General features: G+C 53.7%; 1 protein-coding gene across 1 annotated transcript; it reads right to left on the reverse strand.

Annotated features, from left to right (window-relative positions):
• Window positions 1-10,580: 10,580 nt before the first annotated feature.
• LOC126009604 (golgin subfamily A member 2-like) lies at window positions 10,581-26,290 on the reverse strand. Its single transcript, XM_049774132.1, has 26 exons — window positions 26,156-26,290; window positions 24,700-24,819; window positions 24,014-24,094; window positions 20,604-20,705; window positions 20,318-20,443; window positions 19,925-19,984; window positions 19,605-19,685; window positions 18,884-18,922; window positions 18,466-18,528; window positions 18,289-18,382; window positions 18,111-18,217; window positions 17,557-17,615; window positions 17,303-17,444; window positions 17,097-17,186; window positions 16,911-17,018; window positions 16,139-16,226; window positions 14,562-14,908; window positions 14,239-14,352; window positions 13,595-13,819; window positions 13,437-13,512; window positions 13,221-13,303; window positions 12,866-13,084; window positions 12,684-12,786; window positions 12,496-12,602; window positions 12,305-12,425; window positions 10,581-12,226 (listed from the first exon to the last, which is right to left on the reverse strand). The coding sequence occupies exons 1-26, from the start codon at window positions 26,231-26,233 to the stop codon at window positions 12,000-12,002; spliced, it is 3,060 nt and encodes a 1,019-aa protein (XP_049630089.1). The 5' UTR covers window positions 26,234-26,290; the 3' UTR covers window positions 10,581-11,999.
• Between the last annotated feature and the right edge of the window lie 105 nt (window positions 26,291-26,395).

Below are 26,395 nucleotides of genomic sequence, written 5' to 3' on the forward strand. Positions count from 1 at the left end.
AAAAAAAAAAAAGAACTGATTCAGGGGCCGGGCGGTGGCGCTGGAGGTAAGGTGCCTGCCTTGCCTGCGCTAGCCTAGGACGGACCGCGGTTCGATCCCCCGGCGTCCCATATGGTCTCCCAAGAAGCCAGGAGCAACTTCTGAGCACATAGCCAGGAGTAACCCCTGAGCGTCACAGGGTGTGGCCCAAAAACCAAAAAAAAAAAAAAAAAGAACTGATTCAGGGCCGGGCGGTGGCGCTGGAGGTAAGGTGCCTGCCTTGCCTGCGCTAGCCTAGGACGGACCGTGGTTCGATCCCCCGGCGTCCCATATGGTCCCCCAAGCCAGGAGCGACTTCTGAGCCAATAGCCAGGAGTAACCCCTGAGCGTCACCGGGTGTGGCCCAAAAAAAAAAAAAAAGAACTGATTCAGAACTTTCAGCAAATGCCTATTTATCATGTTCTTTTGGGAACTGCAGTGATAGTTCTATGCGGAGGGTGCTTGCCTTGTACATGATCAATCTGGGTTCGATCCCAGGCATCCCATATGGTTTCTCAATCACCACTAGGAATAAATTCCTGAGCACAGAACCAAGGATAACTCCTGAACACCACAGGGTGTGGCCTCTAGACAAAACCTAAAGCTTAAATAAATAAAAGATTCCCTTTCAAAACATGGTAATAATTCTCAATAAATGGGGGGCGGCGGTACTCGACATTGCTCAGGGCTACCCCCAGCTCTGTGCTTGAAATCGAACCTTCATGACCAGGGGATGCTCAGCCTGGGCATTTTCTTTCCATTTCCTACAAATCTGAAAGCATGACGTGACATTCCACTTGTGTCAGTTGTGGTGGGTTAATTTTGGGTTAATCGGGGTCATCTGTGGGTTTCTTGGCCCCTGAAACGTATGTTGCCTGCATCCACGAACTTCCTTTTTCTCCTTCATCAAAGCATCTATCTGCTTTTTAGGGTTTTTTTTTGTTTTTTTTTTTGATTTTTGGGCCACACCCGGTAATGCTCAGGGGTTACTCCTGGCTATGTGCTCAGAAGTTGCTCCTGGCTTGGGGGACCATATGGGACACCGGGGGATCGAACCGCGGTCCGTCCAAGGCTAGTGCAGGCAAGGCAGGCAACTTACCTTTAGCGCCACCGCCCGGCCCCCGTATCTGCTTTTTAGACTTACTGTGTTGTTGTGCACATGGATTAGGTTCAGTGGGAGACACACTGACTTCTCTCAAGTTCACAGGATTATTAGTTTGTCCCAGGATCTTCCAAGAGACCATGGGAAGAACAACTAACTGCACTAAAACTGTCCCTCATGTGTTATTTTCACATTCACACTAGATGGTGCTGTAAGCCCAGGAAAATGTTTTTCTTGCCATTAAATCTATTAGTAAGGAATCTGAGCAATAGCACAGCGGGTAGGGTGTTTTGCTTCACAAGCAGCTGACGTGGATTGGATCCCTGGCATCCCATATGGTCCCCCGAGCCTGCCGGGAGTGATTTCTGAGTGTAGAGACAGGAGTTACCCCTGTACAACCGGATAGGACCCCCAAAACATAAAAAGACCATCTGAGCTGCGCAGTTGTAGCTGCAGGGGAGGGAAGCCAGTGAAGAAAGGGAGTTGGCCCAACATGCCACAGCAAGTTGGGGACAGCCTCCTCCTTGTTAACATCTAGTAATCAGAACTCTACTTAGTGTGTCTCCTACATCATGCTTTGTGTCGGTTGTCTTTGCAGAAAACCTACCTTCCCCTATGACATTGGAGTAGCGCAAAAGTCGAATGACCCACCCCAGGAATAACACCTGAGCACTGCCAAATGTAACAAAAACAAACCAAATAAATTTTTTAATTTTGCTTTGGGGTCATACCCAGCAGTGGTTAGGGCTTACTCCTGGCTATGCGCTCAAGGATCCCTCTTGGCAGGCTCAAGGAACCTTGTGGTGTTGGGGATTGAACCCGGGTTAGGCACATGCAAAGAAAGTGCCCTCCTTGCTATACTATTGCTCTGGTTCCTCAGGGTATTTCTGGGTTCTCTAACACCGTTTATTGAGTATTGCTCTCTCTCTCATTGTAGCTGCTTGTAGTAACAGTGATGATAATAATGCCCTGTATTTGTCATTACTCTGAGAACTTCAGTTAAATAAGGTAATTTAGGGGCTGGAGCGATAGCATAGCAGTAAGGCATTTTTCTTGCATGAGGCCAACACAGGACAGACCCTGGTTCAAATCCTGGCATCCCTTATGGCACCCCGAGCCTGCCAGGAGCGACTTCTGAGCACAGAGTCAGGAGTAACTCCTGAGCACAGCTAGGTATGACCCAAAAACAAACAAACAAAACAAGTTCATTTAACTCTCAGAACACCCAGTGAAGTAGACACTACTTCCTCTGCAACCCCCTTTCTCTATCTCATACTATTTGAGAAGACTGGAGGGCCAGGGACCTTTTAAGTGGAGTTCAGGAGGCCAGGAGACCCTTCCTGGTGATTTAATCCAAGAGCTAAGAATTGAACTGAGATCAATTGCATGAAAGGCACGTGCTTTAACCTCTGTATTATTCAACCCTTACCTCCATCCCATTTTCAAAGTACACAGGCTCAGAGAAGGTAGAGGACTTGTTTAAGGTCACAGCTAAGCAGAGATAACAGTGAGAACAGAGCACACACACAGCTTTTGTCCCAGAGCTCAGAAATAAGTGCTCTGACCTTAGGCCTTCTAGGGCCCAGAGCTGGGGACTCCCCATCACAAGCCTCTGCACCCACATTGCACCACCTTTCCTTACTTTTTTTTTTTTTTTTTTTTTTTGGTTTTTGGGCCACACCGGCGGTACTCAGGGGTTACTCCTGGCTGTCTGCTCAGAGATCGCTCCTGCCAGGCACGGGGGACCATATGGGACACCGGGATTCGAACCAACCACCTTTGGTCCTGGATTGACTGCTTGCAAGGCAAATGCTGCTGTGCTATCTCTCCAGGCCCCCTTTCCTTACTCTTAGCCCAGTTCTTGCACAGTGCCAGGGATGGTCCAGTGGCCATCAGAGTCAAACCTGCATGGAGAATACCTGGGTCACCTCTGATACACATTTCATTTCTTTCCAAAGTGCTCTGCCTGGGAGCACTAAGAAAAGTGCTCCAATACAGACTCCTGTAGGGTTCTAGCCTGCTCCTCCACATCCAACAGATGTCCAGATGAGAGCATTCAATATGCACCAACTCTGTCCCCCCTTTTTAAATTTTTTTGAAGGGACCATACCTGATGATGCTTAGGGTCACTCCTGACTCTTTGCTTAGGGGCTCACTCCTGACTGTGTTCAAGGATTACACCTGGCATAGCTGATCCATGTGGGATGCCGGGTATCAAACTCTCAGGGTGATTGCATGGAAGGCAAACACTCTCTCCACTGTGCTATCACTCTAGCAAGACCTGTCTTTAAAACAAGCTTGGGGGGGGCCGGGCGGTGGCGCTAGCGGTAAGGTGCCTGCCTTGCCTGCGCTATCCTAGGACAGACCTCGGTTCGATCCCCGGCGTCCCATATGGTCCCCCAAGCCAGGAGCGACTTCTGAGCGCATAGCCAGGAGTAACACCTGAGCGTCACCGGGTGTGGCCCAAAAAATCAAAAAAAAAAAAAAAAAAAAAAAACAAGCTTGGGGGCCAGAGAGATAGCATGGAGGAAGGGCATTTGCCTTGCATGCAGATTGACGGTGGTTCAAATCCCGGCATCCCATATGGTCCCCTGTTCCTGCCAGGAGTGATTTCTTAGCATAGAGCCAGGAGTGTAACCCCTGATAGCTGCCTGGTGTGACCTAAAAGCAAAAAAACACAAACAAACAAAAAAACATGCCTGAAGCCAGAGAGATAGCACAGTAGTAGAGCATTTGCCTTGCTAACCGAGAATAACCCAGGGGTTCATCTCAGAATGCATGCAGAATGATAGTGGTTCAATCCCAGCATCCCATATGGTTCCCCCAAGTCTGCCAGGAGTGATTGCTGAGCTTGGAACCTTGAGTGCCACTGCTGGTGTAGCTCAAAAACCAAAAAATAAATAAAATAAAAATAAATACAATGAGCCTGGAAGGAGGAGGGGAAAGGTGTTTGTTTTCCCCTGAGAGAGACTTGGCTGCAAGGCGGGGAACATGGAATGAAATCCTTTGCAATTGCTTCATTCGGGCCTGAACTGTCAAGAAAGACATCAAACCCAAAAAACCTCTAACAGAGGACAGTGCTGCCTAGCTGCAGGTCAGGAATCCTTTGGGATCTCCAAAACAAAGGTCACTGGAAGTAATGGTTATCAGGATTTTTTTTTTTTTTTTTTTTTTTTTTGGTTTTTGGGCCACACCCGGCGTTGCTCAAGGGTTACTCCTGGCTATCTGCTCAGAAGTAGCTCCTGGCAGGCACAGGGGACCATATGGGACACCGGGATTCGAACCAACCACCTTTGGTCCTGGATCGGCTGCTTGCAAGGCAAAAGCTACTGTGCTATCTCTCCGGGCCCGGCTATCAGGATTTTTAAGAGGAATCCCAGTGTCCTACATGTCCTGCTGGGCATGGCTGCCAGGCAGTCCTCCTTAAGAACCTGAGATAGCATAGTGGTAGGGGATTTGTTTTACAAGGGACAGGCCAGGGATGGACCCAAACTCGATTCCCAGTATCCCATATGGTCCCCGGAGCCTGCCAGGAGCAATTTCTGAGTTCAGAGCCAGGAGTAACCCCTGAGCACCACTGGATGTGATCCAAAACAAAACAAAACAAAAAGAACCTGAGCTGTTGGAGGGGTTGTGAATGCTCACTGTTAGAAAGGGCATCAAGATAGCATAGTGGTACGGCGTTTGCCTTGTAAGCGACCAACCCAAGACCAACAGTGGTTCAAATCTCAGCATCCCATATGGTTCCCCCGTGCCTGCCAGGAGCGATTTCTGAGCAGAGAGCCAGGAGTAACTCCTGAGTGCCGCTGGGTGTGGCCCCCCAAAAGAAAAGGCATCAAGAGGGGCAGGAGAGAAAGCACAGGACAATGGTGGTTCTATTCCCGGCATCCTATATGGTCCCCTGAGCCCACCAGGAGCAACTTCTGAGCACAGAGCCAGAAGTAACCTGAGTGCCGCTGAGAAAAGGCATCAAGAATTGGCTGGGGGCCCGGAGAGATAGCACAGCAGCGTTTGCCTTGCAAGCAGCCGATCCAGGACCAAAGGTGGTTGGTTCGAATCCCGGTGTCCCATATGGTCCCCGTGCCTGCCAGGAGCTATTTCTGAGCAGACAGCCAGGAGTAACCCCTGAGCACCGCCAGGTGTGGCCCAAAAAAAAAAAAAAAAAAGAAAAGAAAAGAATTGGCTGGGACTTTAGAAGTCAGAGTTCAACTGGCAGCTCTTTCTTGACTTGGGATGAGCCCATCATGGCTTGTCTGTTGCCCATCGGGGCCCTCACTTGACAGACCATCCCTTCTGCTTTGGGGAGGGGCTGACCTGTGTCCTACAGCTCTCCGAGCAGCTCAGAGACCAGTCAGTGTGTGAATTTTCTCTCTGCCCTTAGACATCCAAGAATGGGTTTGTGCAAGGCAAATGCCACCCCGTCTTTTTCTCTGGCCCCTTGAAATCCAACTCTTTTTTTTGTTTTTGGGGGACACCCAGTAGCACTCAGAAATCGCTCCTGGCAGGTTCAGGGGACACTATAGAGATGCCAAGGATTGAATGTGGAGTGATCCCTGAGTTTAGAGTTATCAGTAAGCTGAGTACCTCCAGTTGTGACCCAAACACCCCTCCAAATGGCAATATTCCCAAAGCACTATATAGATTCAATACCGTTACTAAGGTATACCCATAATACATAAAAAATATACAAATTTGGCTTTTAACTAAAACAATAGTTTCAAAGTGCAGAGCAAGGAATATGTACTTAGGAATTGCTCTTGGAGGGCTCAGGAATCTATATAGGTGCAAGGTATTTTTTGGGGGGTTCATACCCAGCGCTTGGTGCTCAGAAGCTACTCCTGGCTCTGTGCTCATAAATTGTTCCTGGCAGGCTCGGGGGACCATATGGGATGGCAGAATTCAAACCAGGGTCCATCTTGTATTGTCCACATGCAAGGCAAACGCCTTACTGCTGTGCTATCACTTCATCTCCATAGAGTACAAGGTATTGAGCTTAGGTCCTCCACTTTCAAGGCAATGACCCTATGCTCTTTATTTTCTCTCCAGTCCCTTTTTGTTTTGGGTCACACCCAGCAGTGCTTAGGGATTACTCCTGGCTCTGCACTCAGATTACTCTTGGCAGGCTAGGGGAACCATATGGGATGCCAGGGATCAAACCTGGGGCTGCCGTGTGCAAGGTAAACACCCTACTCGTTGTGCTATCAATCCAGTTCCAGCCTTGAACATTATCACTACTGACCCCAACCTGTCTGTAGAGCTTTAGGGTTCCATACAAACAGGGAGTGTGGTAGAGTGCCCCCATTTCAATATTCAATAGGTTCTGACTCTGTGGCATGGGTTCATATGACACCTAGAGGGCTGTGTGTGTGTGTGTGTGTGTGTGTGTGTGTGTGTTGGGCCACATGCAATGATGCTCGGGGGTTACTCCTGGCAGTGCTCAGGAGACCATATGGGATGCTGCAAATCAAATCTAGGTTGGCCACATGCAAGGCGAGTTCCTTCCTTACTATGCTGTCGCTCTGGCTCCCTTAGAGGCCTTAGGTAAAGCCAGCTAACAGGTAGCCCAGACAAGAGGTGAGAAATTGTGCCAGGGAGTTGAGGTCTCCAGCAGGCAGGAAAGATGTAGAGTGTCAGCAGTGAGAAGTCCTGATTGCCTGGTTGATCTGTAACTTGGGGAACACCTGGCTATGACCCATGGGTTCTCTTTCAGGGACGCCAGTAACTCCTGACTCCCTTGAGAAGAGGGTCTGAGCAATCTGGAGCCATGAATCAATGTCAGGGAATTGGCTGGGATTCCCTGGCTCCCCTCTTACAACCTGAGGCACAGCTCAGACAGTGCATTCAAGAGTTGGGGCCGGAGAGATAGCATGAGGGTAAGGTGTTTGCCTTGCATGCAGAAAGTCGGTGGTTTGAATCCCGGCATCCCATATGGTCTCCCGAGCCTGCCAGGAGCGATTTCTGAGCAGATAGCCAGGAGTAACCCCTGAGCACTGCCGGGTGTGACCCAAAAACCAAAAACAAACAAACAAGAGTCAGCAAAGGGCCAGAGAGATAGTATAGTGGTGTGCCAAGCCGGGATGAACCCGGGTTTGATCCTTGACGTCCCGTATGGTCCCCAGTGCCTGCCAGGAGCGATTTCTGAGCACAGAGCCAGAAATAACCCGAGCACTGCTGGGTGTGATCCGAAAAAACAAAAGAGTTCAGAGTCAGTGCACCCCAGATGGAGACTACTCAGCCTCACACAAGGTCCAGACTCTTTGTGGACCCAATACCATAATCGTTTGATTTTACTTTCTTTGGTTTTGGATTTCAGGCCATGCCAGGGACTGAACCCAGGCCAGCTGCATCCAAGATAAATGTCCTTCCTGCTGTACTATCTCTCTGGCTCCTGACAAGCTTTGTCACTTTTTCAGAATGTTTATTCTAAAACTAAAGATTATGGGTTATTCGATATTATTTCTCATCCATTTTCCTTCCCTAGTCAGAGGTGCACAGGACAAACAAAATAAAAATTAGAGGGCCTAGAGATATAGTACAGTGGGTAGGGTGTCTGCCTTGCACCCGGCTGGCCTGGGTTTGATCCTTAGCATCCCATATGAGACCCCAACCACCGCCAGAAATAATTCCTGAGTGCAGCCAGTTGTTGCCCAAACTGCTCCCACAAAAGAGAAACAGTGGGGCCAGAGAGACAATATAGCAGGTAGGGTGTTTGCCTTGTATGCAGCCAGCCTGGATTCAACATCCTATATGGCCCCAGAGCCCTGCCAGAAGTGATCCTGGAGTGCAGAGCCAAGAGTAAGCTCTGAGCACAACAGGGTGTTGGCCTCCCACCTCTGGAAAAAAAATAGAAAAGAGGGAGCTGTTGGGGAGACCTCAAGAACCCTACTCAGGCTCTGAGTTGGCCCAAATGTGCAGTCAAGGGGTCGGAGCAATAGCACAGTGGTAGGGAGGAGTTTGTCTTGCATGCAGCTGACCCAGTACGGACCTCAGTCAGATCCCCAGGCATCCCATATGGTCCCCCAAGCCAGGAGTGATTTCTGAGCACAGAGCCAGGAGTAACCCCTGAGCATTACCGGGTGTGGGTTCCCCCCTGCAAAAACCAAAAACAAATGTACAGCCAACTGTCCAGAGGTGCTAAGACAGATTTCAGCTGTGCTGGTGTGGTCAAACAAAGGAACAAGATAAAGCAGAGAATGAGGACAGAGGTGGGCTTTCAGAAATGGAATTCGGCCAAACTTTATCAGTAATAAAAAAAAAAAAAAAAAACCTGGTTAGGGCCAGAACAATAGCACAGCAGTGCGTTTGCCTTCCACGTGGCCAACCCAGGATGGACTCTGGTTCGATTCCCGGCATCCCATATGGTCCCCCGAGCCTGCCAGGAGCGATTTTTTTCCTTTTGTATTTTTGGGTCATACCCGGTGGCACTCAGGGTTTACTCCTGGCTCTGTGCTCAGAAATTGCTCCTGGCAGGCTTGGTGGACTATATGGGAAATTGGGAATTGAACCACCACCATATGTCCTGGGTTGGCCGCGTGCAAGGCAAACACCCTACCACTGTGCTATCTCTCTGGCCTCACCAGGAGTGATTTCTGAGCACAGAGTCAGAAGTAACCCCTGAGCATGCCAGGTGTGGCCCCCAAACCAAACCAAAAACCTGGTTAATAACTAATGCGTGACTCCTATTACACATTTTTTTTTTTTTTTTTGGTTTTTGGGCCACACCCTGTGAGGCTCAGGGGTTACTCCTGGCTATGCGCTCAGAAGTTGCTCCTGGCTTCTTGGGGGACCATATGGGACGCCAGGGGATCGAACCGCGGTCGGTCCTAGGCTAGCGCAGGCAAGGCAGGCACCTTACCTCCAGCGCCACCGCCCAGCCCCTTCTATTACACATTTTATAAAGCCTGACATAGCAGGCTGTCAGGGAAGGAATGAGACGATGATCCTCCCCCAGAGCAGCCCAGATGTTTCACCCCAGCCCAAGGGACTTGGCTCATCAACAGCTGCTCTGAGAATCACCAGGGTGGACCAGGGGTTGGTGTGACAGGAGCGGGCAATGCCACTGGATCCAGTTGCTAACCAGATAAGACCTACCAGACATCCAGAATGCCGGGGACACTGGGCAGTCACACTATCTGTTGGGCCACTGTTGCTCAGAACCATAGCCAGCCCTGGGCCCATGCTGCCCAGCAGAGGGCTAGATCTTGACGAGGATGCAGCTGCTGTGACAACTGGTCAGGCCGAGAGGCACTCGGGGACTCACTGAAATGATGTGTCACAAAAAATGCTAAGGGCATGAGTCACACTCTACCTGGCTTCCTCATGCCTGGGCACCCCACTGCAGTCCCAGCAGCTCTCGGGGGGGGGGGGGGGGGGGGGGGGAGGGGGGAGTGTAGCACACACCAAGCCCAGAAATTCCTGAGTATTTCCAGCAGTTTAATCTGATTCCTCATTCATCGGTATCAGCCCTTTGGGAAGCTAGGGTGAGGCTTGCAAAGAATTTAGTCTGCAGAGCCAGAGAGGAGGGAGGAAGCAGGAACTGAGGCAGGACCTCAGAGCAGGCCAACCCAGAGGCTGAGCAGGGACAGACAGTTCAGGAGTGACAGGATACGATGAGCAGAGCAAGGACAAGTTCTAGAGGACACATGAGTGGAACCCAGCAGGCTCAAGAGCAGTAAATATCTACCTGGGTCTTGGGCACCAGCTGCACCACTGACTGGACCAATTATCAGAGCAGCAGGGACAGTGACCCCTCATGAGACCCTGGTCCTCCCAGCCCTGAGGCCAGCCAGCCCCCACTGCTATGCAGCCATCTGACCGGATCTCTGACTTCGCTCTGTCTTGCTCTCATCTGAGAATAAAATCTATTTCTGAATGATAGGAAAGAAATGTCTGTGGGCTTGTGTTATCTGGGGTGTTTAGGGGTTGCCCAGGGTTCAACACTGGAGCACAAGGCTAGGAAGAAGGTCCCATCCTTTTAGGCCAGTACAAGACAGGCCTAGAGGTTCCTGGTCTCAACTGTAAAATCTGCTCTAGCCACTCGGGTGAGGGGGGGAGGGTGAACAGATGGAAACCTTGGGGGCCACTGGAGAGGGGTAACAGCCACCAGAGAGGGAGGCCGGGCCAGGAAAGGGCCTGGACCTGAAGGCAGCATTCTTGGGGTGGTGCCATCTGTTGTCCAACCTGAGCACCCCACCAAGGTGTTGAGCCTTGATTTTTGTTGTTTTAGTTTTTGGGTCACACCCAGCAGCACTCAGGGGTTACTGTTGGCTCTGTGCTCAGAAATCGCTCCTGGCAGGCTTGGGGAACCATATGGGATGCCAGGAATCGAACCAGGTCCGTGCAAAGCAAACACCCTACAGCTCTACTATTGCTCCGGCCCCAGGTGTCGTCGAGCCTTGACTGCAAGTGCCCTTTGCAAGCAGGACTCAGCCTGCCCAGTGACACACACATAGCCCTAGGATGGATCCACATCCATTTATTGAAACCCAAGTGGAAATAGGACAGTGAGTCTCGGGGACAGCAGTCCATCCCCTCCTCCCTCCCTGTCCTCTGCCACCAATAAATTAGTTGCCCTCACCCCAGTAGTGCCTAGAACTCAGCCCCTGTCAGCAACCCACTCCTTGGGTGCCTCCCGCAAGACAATCTGTCCTGGGATAGGGCGCTCCCAGCTCAGACCTTTCTGGGCCATGGCAGCCCATAGGCTAAAGTCTAGGTATGGCCCAGCTATGACCTGGGCCAAAGGGGGGGCCTGTTTGCCCCCAAAGTGCCTTTTTGGGGTGAGGCCCTCTGAAGGAGGGTCTCTCTAAGGCATTGGGTGCCTCCACACCCTCCAGTATCTCCAAGTCTTACCAAGCCCCTGTGCCTGTGCTAAATTTGCTTTCTTTTTGGTATGGGGGTGTCTCAAGGTTACTCCTGGCTTTGTGCTCAGGAGTCCAGTGCTCTAAAGAATAGACTTGGACCTGCAGAGCACTGAATTGTCTCAAGAGCCTCTTCTCTGACCTCCTGGACCAAGTTTTTGTCCTGTTTTGGTTTTTGGATCACACTTAGCAGTGCTCAAGGCTTAATCCTGGCTTGGTTCTCAGGGCTCACTCTCAGCTGTACTCAGGGACTAGAAGGGGTGCTGAAGATGGAAGCCAGGGTGCTGTGCGCAAAGAAAGCAACTTACTGTCCTCCGTCCAGCCACACCAGACATAATGGTAAGTAAAATGCTCAGAGAGGCGTACCTTGGCTCTCCATAAGGGCAATCAACCTCCAGTTTTGACCTTGGCTTTTCTAGAAGCTGAACATTTGAGTAGACAAATGGGGACGCGGCGGGGCAGAGGTGGGAATTTCTGGTCAGTTTCTTCCCGAGGCCGAATTACGGACAGGGGGGTTTTCTATTCCATCTCTACTATGGCCTAGAGTGGATGATTTTGCCTTCAGGAACCTCTGAAGTCTAGAATTAGGGACATTTTTGACTCCCAAATACATGTGGGTTAGTGTTGGGGGAATGAAGTCCAAGGGATGACTGCAGTCTAGTTTTTGGGTTGTGGGCAGTATCATCAAGCCCTTCATGATGCCAGGGTTTGTCTCCCTTCCATAGTTTTCCTCAGCATTTCTTCCCTACTTTCGCTGCTCACCCTTTGAAAGACAGAGGAGGCACTTTTTGTAGGACATGTCAACAGACCAAACACCAGGCTCATCTCAACAGGCCACGCTGTTTGGCTGTTTGCCTGTAGGGCTGGTGCCTTTGGCCTCACTCACGGTCATTGCTAGGGTGAAGCACCAGAACGCTGAGGGACGTGTCTGTCCTTATTTCCCCGCAGAAGCACTACAGTCTTTCCCTTCCTTCCTCAGCAGAAAGAAGCAGAGGAGGAGGGCAGGGAGGAGTGGGCTGGAGCTAGATCATGGTGATCTTCACTTGGTCGTTCTCATCAGCCTTGTAGAAAAAGGGGATACAGGGGGAGCAAGGCGCAGAGCCCAGGCCGGCCTGCTCCTTACAGTTCTGCATGTCTCTCAGCAGCTGCATGATCTTCAAGGCCGTGGGGTTGGTGGTGGGCGAGGGCTCGGCTGGGGGCCCTGCGGGGCTCAGCTCCACGGAGGCAGGGCTGCTCTCCTGTGCGATTTCTTTGGAGAGAGAGAGACCGAGTGCCAGGATGTCCCTCCCCGCTGGCCACCCACAGGACCCTCCAAGGCTCTCCCTACCTTCTGGGGTGCCGGCCATGCTGCCGGCAAGGGGCACTGTGGTGGGGGGCTTTGTGCCTGGGGCGGAGTAACTGTCCTTAACCAGCATCAACACCAGCTCCTGCAGCTCCATCAGTTGCACCTGCAGGGGGCGGCACTGAGCACCCGGCCCTGTCTGCCCACCCCCAGGCCTGCCCCAGGGGTCGGCCCACCTTCAGGTTCTCCTTGTCCTGTGCCAGGCGGGTAATGTACTCCTCCTTCTCCCGGTGCCGCGCCTTCAGCACGGCCCTCTGGTTGTGGTAGAGGGTGATATACTCCCCTACAGAGAGAGGGAGAGTGGCAGGCTCAGGGGCAGGGCCTGATCCCCATGGGCAGGGCAGCTCCTGCGCTCCCCACTCACCGATCGTTTCTGTCTCCCCTGAGAGCTGGACGCAGCGATGCTCTAATTCTTCCACACGCTCCTTCAGCTCCACCTTCTCTTGCATGATTTGCGCAAAGCGAGCCTGGAGCCGGGACAGCAGGCTCAGCTGGGCCAGGGCATGAATGTCCCTCCCCCCTTAACCTTCAGGGACCCCTGCTCACTTGCAACAAATCCATGGCCTCCTTCAGGGCCACGTGTGTCTCCTGGGGCACAGTGGGGCCCCCGGTGTGGGGCACTGTGGCCTCCTGCTCTAGCCAAAGCTTCGAGGCTGCCCCGGTTTGGGCCAGACACTGGTTCTTGGCTCTCTCCTGCCTCAGCTGCTCACGCAGGCTGGCCCGCTCCCTGTCTGCCTCTGCTAAGGCCGAGTTGCAGAACTCCAGCTGAGGGAACAGAAGCCATGGGGTGCTTGCAGGGGTATCCTGGGTAGAACCCCTCCCTCGGCTCCTGGGTGGGACGGGGAAGCAAACCAAGAGCCACGGACTGGGGTTCAGAGCCAAGGACGGGGTTCAGGCTCACCATGGCCTCTCTAGTTTCCAGGTCGTCCGGCAGACTCAGCTTCCTTGGGTCACTTTCCACTTCTTCCTCTTCCAATTCACTTTCTGTGAAGGAGCCCCAGGGCCTCAGACACCCCAGGGAAAACAGGGACCTGCAGTGGGGCCTTGCCTCTCCTCCCTATGTAGAACTGCGCCCGACCTCCCAAGGCGGCTCCTCCCTCCTGGGACCTGCCCTCACCCTTCACTGGCATCAGCAGTGCTGTCAGCTGCGACTGGAGCTGCTGTTTCTGCTCCTGGGTGGTCTTCAGGAGTCCCTAAAGGTGAGGGAGGGAAGAGCATGAGAAAAGGACCAGGGAGCTGGCTGCAATCTGTGGCCTGGGCTTACATTCCTCTCACCTGGGCCTCCTTCAGCTCCTCCTGGGCCTCGTCCAGGTCGTCCTTGGCCTGAGTTTGCTCGTGCTGCAGCCGGTCTAGGTGCTGGTTCTGCAGTAGCACCTGCTGGTGCAGTTGCTCCTTCTCAGCGACCAGCTGCTGGTAGGCGGCCACGTACTGCTGCAGGTGGCCCAGATACTGGTCCCGCTGCTGCTGCAGGGACTGCGCCTCGGTGTCCTTCAGCTCCACCTGTGGCCACCACACAGGCATGAGGGTAGGGGCAGGAGGGCCGAACCAGGGCCAGGAGACTTCGGAAAAGGTGCAGCACCTGGGGTGCCCTGTACCCTACAGGCCCCTCAGAGTCCCACTCTGGGCCTGAATGGGGCCTCCCCTGCCTCATGCCCACCCCTCCTCCCAGGAACCTGCCCTGGCACTGAGGCGCCTGAGCTGCTGCTGTGGGTTATGAGTGACAGGAGAGTCCCCGTGTCATCACTCCTTGGGTCACATTTTTGCTCCCTGCCTCAGCCTTGACCCTGACCGTAGCCCCAGCTGAGATCCTAAATATCACAAGGACATCACAGGTCTCTACCCCAGACAGGACTTGAAGGTCTATGTGCTAACCTGGCTCCGGCAGTCCCTCCACCTGCCCCCTGCGGGACCCTGCGTACCGTCTCCTTCATCTCTGCCAATTTCTCATGCATCTTGCCGAGCTTCTCTGCCAACTGGTCCTTGGCATGCTGCTCAGTTTGTAAGGAGCATGTCACTTCCATGTTCTCATTGCTCTGCAGAGAGGGGCCTGTCAGGTCAGCGCCACCCTGCCCTGGAGATGCCTCCCGCCTCCCTCCCACCATCTAGGCAGGGCCCTGGGCCTCCAGGGCCTCTCCTTGAGCCTCAACAGCCCCTCCACTGTATAAACCCAATCTCTAGGCGAGGATCTGTCCCCACAAGAGAGCAGGAGGAAGGTGGGGCGGGCGGGTATGCAGGGCCATACCAGCTTCACGAATCCGTCCTGGAGCTCGGCCAGCTGCTGCTTGAGCTCGCGGTTCTGGGCCAGGGCGCGCGTGATGGTGGTGCGGTCGTTCTCCATGGTCTCCAGGATGCGGCTGCGCGCCTCGGCCTGCTCAGTCCACACCTCGGCCTCGCGCTCCAGCTGCAGGAGGCGCTGGCCCTGCTCGGCATTCAGCTGGCTCAGGTTCTGGTTGTCCAGGACCTGCGCCTGCAGCTGCTGGGCCAGGCTTGCCAGCTCTTCCTGCAGCCTCCTGGCCTCTGCCTGCAGCTCTTCTTCCATCTCCGAGAGCCCAGTGGGCCTCACAGGGGGCTCCTGAGGGGCCGGAGCCTCTGAAGGAGGGAGCCAACAGTGAAATTCTTTGGACTCCCTGCAGCTCCCCGCACTAGCACCTAACTTGGGGTTCCTTTGCCCGCATCTGAGTGGGCTGATCCCTTCTCTGCTCTGATGTTTCAAGTACTCTTTTTTTTTTTTTTGGTCACACCCGGTAGCACTAGGAGTTACTCCTGGCTCTGAGCATAGAATTCACTCCTGAAAGGCTCAGGGGACCATATGGGGATATCAGGGATTGAACCTGATCTGTTCAAGGTTGGCTACAACCAAGGCAAACGCCCCACTCCTGTGTTACCACTCTGCCTGCCCATTTCAAGTCCTTTAAAAAAACATCCTTTCCCTTCACAGTTCATTGAGCCCCCTGATATAGTTTAGGGAAGGGGCAGAAGAGGAGAGGGCTCCCTCTCTCCAGACAGGAGTCTCAGTGTTTCTTTTTGTTGTTATTTTGGGGCACTTCCGGTGATGCTCAGGGGTTACTCCTGGCTATGCACTCAGAAATCGCTCCTCGCTTGGGGGACTATATGGGATGCCAGAGAATCAAACCGCAGTCCATCCTGGGCTAGCATGAGCAAGGCAGATGCCTTACTACTTGTGCAATGCTCAGGCTCTTCTTTCTTTTCTTTCTTTTTTTTTTTTTTTGGCCACACCCACCGACTCTCAGGGGTTACTCCCAGCTCTGTGCTCAGAAATCACTCCTGGGGGCTGAACTGATAGCACAGCGGTAAGGCATCTATCTTGCACTCGGCCAACACAAGAGAGACCCCAGTTCAAATATGGCATACCATGTGGTCCCCAAGCCTTCCAGGAGCAACTTTTGAGCACAGAGCCAGTAGTAGTAATTCCTGAGCGCCGCTAGGTGTGACCAAAAATAAAATCATTCCTGACAGACTCTGGGGACCATATGGAATACCAGGGATTGAACCTGGTCCGTCCTGAGTTGACCGCATGCAAGGCAAATGTCCTACCACTGTGCTATCTTTCCAGCCTGGAGTCTCAGTTTTTTGATGCTAAAATATTCTGGGGAGGGATGATGCCCCCTCGCTTGCCAGCATCCACCATACCAATGATGACACAGAGGTGCCCAGAGGCAGCAGGATTTGCCCAGCTCCTGCTCACGCTTCTATCTGCCTACCACAGGCCCCTTCCCAGGGCATTGCAAACTCCTGCTGCACCGCTCCTTGGCCCAGTTGAAACCCAACCCCACAGCCCTGGGACCCCCAGTCACTCACCCAACTGGGCCTTTAGGTTGGCCATGCGGGCTTCCAACTCTTGAATGTATGTGATGTTCTTTCCGTTTTCTTCCTTCAATATTGCACTCTGCCCAAAGCACAGGATTATATCAGGGTGGTAAAGTTGGGCCCAACCTAGGTCTTTTTTTTTTTTTTGAGGGAAAGAGCACACCCAGAGATGTTCCAGAGTTACTCCAGGCTCTGTGCTCAGAAATTAATCCTGGGGGGATTGAGGAACCCTATGAATAACAGATATCAAACGTAGGTTCTGGAGTGTGTAAGGCAAACTTTTAACCTGCTGTGCATCACAGTGGTCCCAGTTTAAGACTTTTCCACTGACCCTGCTTGGATCCCGGAATGAAACCAAGAATTCTTGGGTTTGCCAAGGTCACTCCAAAGCACAGAGCAGGAAAGACCCACAATATGGGCCGGAGCAATAGCATAGCAGTAAGGCGTCTGCTTTGCATGTGGCCAATACAGGACGAACCTGTATTCCATAGATCCACCGAGCCTGCCAGGAGTAACTTCTGAGTACAGAGCCAGGAGTAACTCCTGAGCACTGCTGGGTGTGACCCCAAAACACACACACACACACACACACACACACACACACACACATACACACACAAAATGGAAAGACCCACAGCAATGCCAGGGATGGCCCAGCTCCATTCCCCAAATAAGTCAATAACATGCTGGGGAACATATAGAGAAAGTGTGCGCCCCACCCTTGGCACTGCCCAGTCCCTGAGGGGCCCAGCTCTCGTGGTACCTGCTCTAATGCCTGCTGGACTCTCTGTTGCCAAAATTCATCCTGGGCCTTGATCTGTTCCATGTGCTGGTCTCGCTCCACTTGCAACTGCTTTAGCAGCCTCTTCAGCTGTAGAACATTCCTGGTCAGGCCCCTTCAACACTGCGGGTTCTCATGTACTGCCTCACTCCACTTTCCCAGCCTCACCTCCTCAATTTCTTTTTCCATCTGCTTTTTCTCCCCGAGCGCATCAGCGACCTGAGGGTCACTGTCCGATGCTGCTGTTGGGCCAGTGAACTGGAGGGGAGAGCAGAGGGGGTGAAACCAGGCAGACAGGGCTAGGCCCCAGTGGGCCCACAGGGTCAGTGCCAGGATCAGGACCCCCCCCCCCCTCCAACCCAGCCCCAAATCACCTGCAGCAGCAGCATCTCTGTCATTTCCAGCTTCTTCTGCAGGTCGACCGCACTCTGCCGGGTGTTGTCCGTCTCCGCTTGCGCCTCACGCAGCTTCTCCTGGAGCTCACTGACCAGATCCTGCAGGTCCTGCACACCTTTGCTGGGGCAGCAGGGCCAAGAGCAAGATCAGGGCCAGCCAGGACCTGTCTGAGCTCCTCAGACCCTCACCATAGGCTGTGAGCTGACCCCGGGCTACCCTGAAACCCTCGTACTTTTTCTGAAATAATTCCGTCTTCAGATCATCTCTTTCCTTGGTTAAATCCTTGTTGTGCTGCAAATCCAGAAGGGGGACATCAGGACGGGGCAAGTGGGCGCTCCCAGATGACACCACCATGGCTTCCCAGTGCACACAGCTGCCCTGCTGTGTCCCCACATCGTGCTCCAGACTCAGTGCCCAGGAGACAAGAGGCAGGTGAGGACTCCGGGCCATCTCCTGGACCCAGAAAACTCAACAAAGAGGCTTGTGTGCCCTAGTCTTTTTCTGGGACTTTGGAGGAAGCTGTTGCACCCACTCGTGCCCCAGAACGTTCTTCAGCCTTGCCCTGGGCCTTCACATTCCAGATGCTCTTCTGTGGCCTAGGCCCAAAGCAATGGGCACAGGGCAGGTCCCTATCTGGGCCTGGAGGGTTGCTGGGGCCCACTCCCATCTGCCTCCTCTTATGGCCACCAGGGGCGCTGTGCTCCCTTTCAGCAAAGGGGGGCAGCTTGGTTCCAGCTCTGGCCCTTTCTGGTGCCTTTCCCAGGCTGTGGGTGGCAGGGCCCTCACCTTCTCGTCCTGCTTCTGCTGCGTGGCCAGGGCTGAGAGGGTGCGCTCCAGGTCGCCCACGCGCTGCCGGGATGCGTGCAGTTTCTTGGTGATGTCCTCACATTCCCCTGCAGGACAGAGATGAGCTGCGTGGCCCCACGGGCAGGGGAGAGCAGGCAGGAGGGATGGCGGGGCTCACCTGTCTTCTGCTTCACAGCCTGCTGAGTGTGGGTCAGGGCCGCGTACAGGTCCGACTTCTCCGACACCAGGATCCCGATGGTCTGAATGTGAACCTGTGGCAGGCACACTAGAGTAAGGACAAGAACGCGAGAGGTGGGGAGGATTCTGGGATCGAGGAGCCATATAGGCCACACACCTGTAACTGCTCACGCAGCGACCCTTGTTCTTTGGCCAGTTTCTGCTCGAACTCCTTCTTCTCCTGTGGGCAGAGGGGGCCATATTCCTTACTGGAGGGCAGTGCTGAAGCAGACCCATGGACCCCGACCCTGGCCACCAGGAACCCATCTCAAGACCAAGGTGGGGATCAGTGAAACAGGACAGCGGGGAAGGCACTGGGGAAGCTGGCCAACACATAAGGTTTCCGGGCATATCAGGAGTGATGCCCAGCACAGACCCAGGAGGAAGCCTGAGCTCCACTCAAGCACATCAAGGTCCTAAGTGAGGCAGATTCTAGGCTTCCCCAGGAGAGGGCGAGTCTAGGCTGGTGGGAGTGGGGTCGATAACTGGGAGCAGCAACAGGGAAAGAGGGTGCCAGGGTTCCCACAAACCAGCACCTTTTCTAGCTGATCCACTGCACACTGGTGCTGCTGTTGCTGTGGAGAGAGGCAGAGAGGGTGACTGAGGATGGTGGCTGGGGGGCCCTCCCAACAGTCGTCCCTAACCACAGGGAGGTCAGAAGTTTAAGTGGACACTTCTCCAAGCCCAAAAGGACAACACAGCAGGCACGTACTGGTCAGGGTCAATCCCCTGCTTCACACAAGTCCCCAGTTCCCAGTAGACATCCCTGAGCTAGAGCCAGAATAAGTTCTGAGCCCCAATTCCTGTCACTCCCTCTGTGACATGAAGAATAAAATAAGATGGCCCCTTCTGTGATTTGAGTCATTCCCCGTGTACAGCTCCCAAGAGCTCTGGGTCACAGAGCTCTGTGGGAGCTGAAAGGCAGCACTGGGAGTGGAATGCAGGTCCCCAAAATACAAAAGGGGTCAGGAAGGGTCCTTCAGTCCAGAGAGTTCCTGTGCACCTACCCAAGCCTGCGAATGGAAAGAGAGGCCCTGACACCCACTGATTCTGCCTCAGGGACTGAGACCAAAGCCTCAGTGTGTGGCTGAGTCAGTCTGAGCTTCCTTCTTGGACAAAGAGACCTAGTGAGTTTGGGGGACTCCGGGAGACAAATCTGGGGACAGCATGTGCCAGGGTTCCTTATCTGAAAGGGAACCAGCACCCACTGTCTAGAATTCCCAGGGGAAATGGGCTCAAGCTAGCATGTGTGCTCACCAATTCAAGGATCTGGCTGGTAAGATCTTTTTTCTCCGTGTTGCTCTTGTCCAGGGCCAGTGAGATTTCCTGATACCGACTCTGAGGCACATCGGGGGAAGGGAGGTATGGGGCAAAGAGGGTGGGATATTAGGGTTTAGTGGGTTTAGGGGTATCTGGGATTTCTTCACAGGCAGGGGATCCCTGTCTCCACTTGGGAGCTGGTTTTCCTCCCTAGAGCCTTCCCACATGGGGTCACCCTCACCCAATGTGGGAGAGTTGAGGTGTTTTGTTTGCAGGCTTTGGGGTGGCTGGAGGACCCAGGGGTCAAGCCCACTTACCTCCAGGTTTTTCAGGCTTGCTGGGGACATGACACCTTGGCCTTTCACACAGGGTGATGGCTGGGGGATCAGAGCAGGAATCACTGAGGCTACATAGACTCGCTGCCCACCCACCAGCCAGGTGCCTTTTCTGCCTACTTGACCATTCCACCAGGAAACCCCCTGGGGCAAACGCCTTCAGGATCTTCTCTACCCCCACCCTGTTCCCGAGGCACCCACTGTTGGGTTCTTCCTAGAACCCTGTCATTTGTCTAGCCCCCACTGCTCAGGGAGGGATAATAACTAGCCACACACAGCCCTGATGCTCCTGGCCTCTTCCTGCATACGGCTTGGTCTCAGTTTCTCTCCCACAGACACTCCCCACTTCCTCCCACTGGGGAACCTTCATAGTACCTCAGAAATCAGTCCGTTCAATTTCTGAGAGAGCTGGCGCAGACTCTCGGTGGAGGATGAGACCCCACCCAGGGAAATGGCATCTGACGCTCTGGCTTCCCCCTGCCCGTTCTGTGTTCCAGGAGTCTAGTGGGAGACAGGTAATGGTCTTCACTTCTGGTAAACAGGCTCCTTGGGGCAGCAGGCAAGCTCATGCCCACGGCCTGCAGCCCCCCCCCCCCCAAACCTCAAGGAAGAGCTGATTGTGCCTGGAGGCAGGACTGAGGGGAGGCTTGGCGAGACCAACCTGAGCTGCTGTGGCGGTGGGGTCCCGGGGAGGGGTCGATGGGACACTTGGGGACGGAGTGTCATCCACACCAGCTGGCTGAGGGGCTTGGTCTGTAGGTTCCTGTCATAGAAGAGAGTAGGGAAGGGTCAGGCAGGAAGGCGGGCTCCCAGTTTCTGGGTTGCAGGGGTGCAAAAAAGGGGTATGGGAAGCTGCAGCCAAGACAGTTGCTCACGCTCGGGCTCAAAGCAGGGGCATCTGCCCGCCCACCCTCTTGTCTGCACACTGGGGTCTGCTCCCAGGGATTCCATGCACTGGCAGCCTCCAGAGCTCTGGGTAGGCAGCGTCTCCCAAGTGTCTGCCAGGCCCAGGCACATCAGCCCAGAAGCGCCTGGCCTTTCTCCTGCTCTTTCTCCTCCCCAGAGATGCTGCCTGCTCAGACCTTTGCTGGGGCAGAAGCAGCCAGAAGATTCTAGAAGCCTCTCCTGACAGCTGAAGGCAGAAAGAGAGAGAGAAAGAAATATCCAAGGCCACTTCCACGTCTTCCACCTCCCCACCAGAAACCTCCTGAGCACTGCAAGGGAAGATGGGTCCCCCTCAGCTATATCCCTGGGACTGAGACAGCAGGAAGCTAGAGATAGCCCCCCACCTCCACCCCTCTCCACCCACATGCTTGACCCAAGGCATCCCCTGCCTCTCCAGCTCACACTCCACACTCAGCCTGGCTGGCCCTCAGTAAGTCACTGCCTTCTCTCAAGGAGAAGGGAGTCTGGCTCACAAGAGTCCCTCATATCTAGCTTTGGAGCCCCCAAATCGACTGCCCCCTCAGAGCCATACCAGGTCAGCCTGTGGGTGGTGACCTCTGGGCTTGTGCTGTCACAAATACGGTCACAGAGGAAAGAGGGAAGGGCAGGACCACTGAGCTTTGGAGGAGTTGGGCGCCCCAGCCCTGGGACCTCTAGGTCTCTCCAGGCCTCTTGGCTTTGGTCCAAGCAGGCTTGCAGGAGGGAAACATTGATCAGTTGGAGGCCTTGAACCCACTTGTGAGCGCTGCTCTCTCTGAGTGCCAAGTCCTTCCACCCAGGAATCTGCAGCCGATTCTGGAGTGTAGGAATCCTCAGCCTCTTTCCTCAGGCCCCACATTCCACTAAAATGATTTTCTTCTTTTTCCTTTTTGGTTTTTGAGCCCCTTCTGGTAATACTCAGAGGTTACTCCTGGCTGGGCTCAGGAAACCCTACGAGGATCTAACCGGGAATCCAACCCAGGTCAGCCTTGTGCAAGGCCAGCGCCCTTCCTACTGTATCATTGCTCTTAGCTCTCAAATTATTTTATTTTTTGTTCGTCTCACACCATTGGTTCTGATTCTGATTCCAGGACAGAAAATGGGGTGTGGAGCACAGGATTGGGCAGAGGCAGGACTGAACACTTATGGGTGCAGTCAGAATATCAGCGCACCTCCTCCCTGCAGGCCTGGGCTTCCTCTGCAAGCATCCACCAGTGACTCACAGCAACTTGACAGACCTGAGTGTTGGGGTGTGAGCGCTGCTCTTGGCAAGCTTCAGGCCATGCCATGCCACCCTCCTCTATCCAGCCCAGCCTCCTCCCCTAACCTGGCAGCAGTTCCCAGGAAGTCTGTGGCAGACAAGCCTACAGCACACTCAGAGACATCACATCCACCTGGGGTCTCCGCCTCCTGCTCTACTCGGCTGTCCCCTGCCCACTACATGCCACACATATGCCAGTGACCCCACCCCAATCCTCAGCACACCCTCCAGCCTGCTGCCTATTTAAAGTCACTCCCCACCCCTTCCACTGATCTGTATCCCCAAGGCTGTCCTGACTTTGTCTCAGAACCCAGCCATTGGGCTAGACAGATTGCTGCTGTCAAGATGAATTGGCGCAGACTCTCGGTGGAGGATGAGACCCCACCCAGGGAAATGGCATCTGACACTCTCTGGCTTCCCCCTGCCCATTCTGTGTTCCGGAGTCTAGTGGGAGACAGGTAATGGTCCTCACTTAGATGAGGGGGGCTGAGTGTGAAATGGATTAGGAAAGTGAAAAGAGACCCAGCCTGGCTGGAGCCATAGCACAGCAGGGAAGGCTCCAGCCTTGCACCTGGCCGACGCAGGTCTGAACCCTAGCATCCATTATGGTCAGTACCTTCAGTCTGCCAGGAGTATATTCTGATCGCAGAGCCAGGAGTAATCCCTGAGCACTACTGGGTGTGGTACAAAATAAAACAAAATGGAACAAAGAGAGCCAATGTCCCAGCAACTCATTAGTTGGCTTAGAAATCTTTCTTCCTGGGCCCGGAGAGATAGCACAGCGGCGTTTGCCTGCAAACAGCCGATCCAGGACCAAAGGTGGTTGGTTCAAATCCCGGTGTCCCATATGGTCCCTCGTGCCTGCCGGGAGCTATTTCTGAGCAGACAGCCAGGAGTAACCCCTGAGCACTGCCGGGTGTGACCCAAAAACCAAAAAAAAGAAAAAAAAAAGAAATCTTTCTTCCTGGCAGCAAAGTTCTGAAAAACTCACCTCCCTCCTGTCTCCCACACACTCCCTTCTCCTGGCCCACACCTCTTTGTCAAGCCAAAACTAATTCAGCACTTTGTTTTCAATTTGGTGTGGGACCCATACCCATCTAGCTTAGGGTTTACCTTGGTTCTGCCTTTTTATATCCCTCTTGAACTGGGCTTGAAGGACTTTGGGGGTCCTGGGGAATCTAAGCCAGTCAAAGGCCTTACCTACTATATTAGTTGTCAGGTCCCAAATTCATCACTTTGTAAAGTGAGAAACTACCAGGGAGGCTTCAGAGACCTTTGAGGGTCAGAGACCCAGAACATCAGGCCTGGGAATACATTTCTCTCATTAGCAGCACAACTGAGGTCTAAGAAGCAGAAGCACCACCCCTGCTCGGAAGCTATTCCCCAGTTGTCCTTAACACTTAAGGTGATAGCCACCTGCTCCCAGATGGTTTTTCTTATTCTGTGTGTGGGTGTTTTTTCTGTGCTACACTAGGCAGTTCTCAAGCCTTCCTCCTGTCTCTGAGCTCAGGGATCACTCCTGATGATGCTCAGGGCTTGAACTCAGGTTCAAGTACTCTACCCGCTGTACTCTCTCTCTCTCTCTCTCCAGCCCCCGTGGACAGGCATTAAAGAGTAGAGTAAAAAAAAAAAGAAGATAAATAAACTAACAAAAGAAAACCCAATAATCAAACAGCACAGAAGAGCCCAGAGCACAGCAAGAACAGGCTAAAAGGGCACCAGAGCGACACATGAGCTGTGGGGCAGCAGGACTGCGGCCTCACACATGCAGAGGGGCAGAGGGCACGGCAGAAACAGGCCGAGGAAGAAGCAGAGCGACACACAAGCAGTGGCCTGAGGCATGCAGAGCGGCAGAGAGCACGGCAGCAGGGCCAGCACCGCCTCACCTGCCACTCGGCCAATGGGGACAGCGCGACCCCATTGGAACGGTTCAGGTCGCACACCAGCACCTCCAGTATGTCCTCAATCTAGAGGCAGTGAGAAGGGCAGGGCAGACAAGGGCCAGGGAGAAAGAGGGCAGTCAGAGAGAGACCAAGTAATCGGGGCCGGGGGGCGGGTGGGGGGGTAGGGGGCCAGGGCAGACCCCAGTTCCGGGCACAGAAACCCCGCAGGAAAGAATAAAGGGCTGCACCTTTGCCTGGTAACAGATGAGTCCCTGACCTCAGGGTCCCAACTCAGGCTCTTCTCACTGTGCCCTAGGGTCCCTCTTATTGGGGCCCCTAACCACCACAACCTTCTTCATTTTAGGAGCCAAGACTTCCAATCAAGGGGTTCACTCAAAGAGGGGCCGTGGTGGGTCAGTCTGAAAGGCCCCAATCTGCTGACTAAAGCATCTGACAGAGGAGACATCAGAGTCTAATTTCTTGAACCCATTCACCATGCTGGTGGCCCAGGGACACACCCACCATCATCTTTTAACTCTCTCAAAGGCAGAACTTCCTGGTCAAAACTCCTGTCCAATCCTGAGGCCCTCCTTCCAAAACCCTTACCTTACCACTCCTGCCACATCCCTGGAACAAACAACCTCCCCTAGCCCTCAGGACCCTAGAAAGCCACCCAAGACAGGACTTACTCCTTTGGGTAACTGGTGGTCCTCAACAGTGGCAGTGTCCTGGTCATTGTCTCTGCACATCTTCTTCTTCTTGCCGCTCTTGCCAGGAATAATGTTGTGCTTGATCTCATAGTCCCGGAGCTGCAGAAAAGCAAGCAATGCATGTGTCAACTACTAATATTCACAGCCTACTTGCTAAATTCTAGTCGACTGGCCCCAGGGAGGCACTAACTCTGCAAGGGGCTGGGAGCTTCAGTGGCTGAAGACACAGGTTGATGGAGTCTAACTGATAGTTCCAACTCTAAATTCTGGGGTTCAAATTCAAAACCAGACATGATCGTAGTAGAGAAGAGAACATTTAAATTTAAGTCCTGGAGTGGATCAGGGTTACACCTTGATCAGAAGCTCCCTTTGTCTTCTCCAGCTGACCAGGGAACCTAAACAGCATAAGCCCCAAAGGCCACAAACCCTCCTCACCCACAGATGCTAGTATCTAAAGCTATGTCTCATGAAAAGTCAGCAGAATGGGGTATCACAAGTCCCTATTAATTCTGAAACTCTCGCAGTACATGTGTGTGTATGGTGAAGGGTACTTGGAGGGCACAGAGCCTGCTCTGAAGTTCACTTTCCGGAGGAATCTGTCCTCCAAACTGACTCTAGAGTGCTCTGAGTAGGGCCCAAGAATTGGAATGTGACGGTGAGAAAGCAGGTGAAAATACTAAATTACCTGGAAACTAAGAAACATCGGAGAAATGCAAACTAAATTATCACCCAGGGCCTGGAGAAAGTGTTGGGGGGGGGGGGATGTGTGTACAGTAGGTTGGGCGGATCCCCCTTAGATCCGAAACCTGAAGTCCTTCCTATCAGGAGTGATCCCCGAGCACAGCTGGGTGTGGCCCCAAAACAGAGACGTGGGCAGTGCCTTCTACACTCTCAAATCCAAGTTAAGAGCCGTGGCCTCCTCCAGTAAGGGGGTTCAGGGACCCTAATCACTTCCCCACTGGAAATTGAGGGCCCAGGACCAGAAACCAAAAAGGGCCTGAGACTCTCGGTGCTTGCAGACTTGGGGCGCTTAAGGAGTTCTAAGAAGAGAGGACAGTTCTAAAGGGTCGTCCTGACTCCTGAGCACTGTGGCTGCCCCCCCGGATTCGGGACCCTAAACTGGGGGAGTCTTAGGGGAGCCCCAGAGTCGGGTTCAGGGGGTGGCAGGAGGGGTGGGGGCTGAAATAACGAGTGAGCCGAGAGTCCCCAACCAAAGTCACCAGGAGGGAGTCCCCGGGAGGGTTAGCCGGGGGCGGGACAGGCGGAAAGACTCGGGCCGGGGCAGGCAAGGGGGCTCCCCCCCCCCAGGGTGCCTTTGAGCAACGCGTTTTGACCCCTGCCGGCCACCGTTGGGCCTTGGGCCGTGGCCGGGGAGGGGGGGAAGCCACGTCTCAACGCTTTTATTTATTTATTTTTATTTCTTTTTTTTTCTTACCATCTTACGGGCCGAGGCGAGCTTCATCTTCCGAGTTTCTTCCATGTTCAACTTCGGGGAGGGGGACTCGGGCAACATCTCGCGAGTTCCGTCCGAGCGTCCGAGAAAAGCGCCCCGCGACGCGACGCACGGAGTCGCCGCGGGGCGCGGCCAGGAGGGGCGGGGCCATACTTTTCATTGGCGGAGCTCGGGGCGTGGCCCGTATTCTTTAATCCCATTGGCCAGTGCGAACGCCCCGAC

Source organism: Suncus etruscus, chromosome 5 (genome assembly GCF_024139225.1).
Source record: "Suncus etruscus isolate mSunEtr1 chromosome 5, mSunEtr1.pri.cur, whole genome shotgun sequence".
NCBI lineage: Eukaryota > Metazoa > Chordata > Mammalia > Eulipotyphla > Soricidae > Suncus > Suncus etruscus.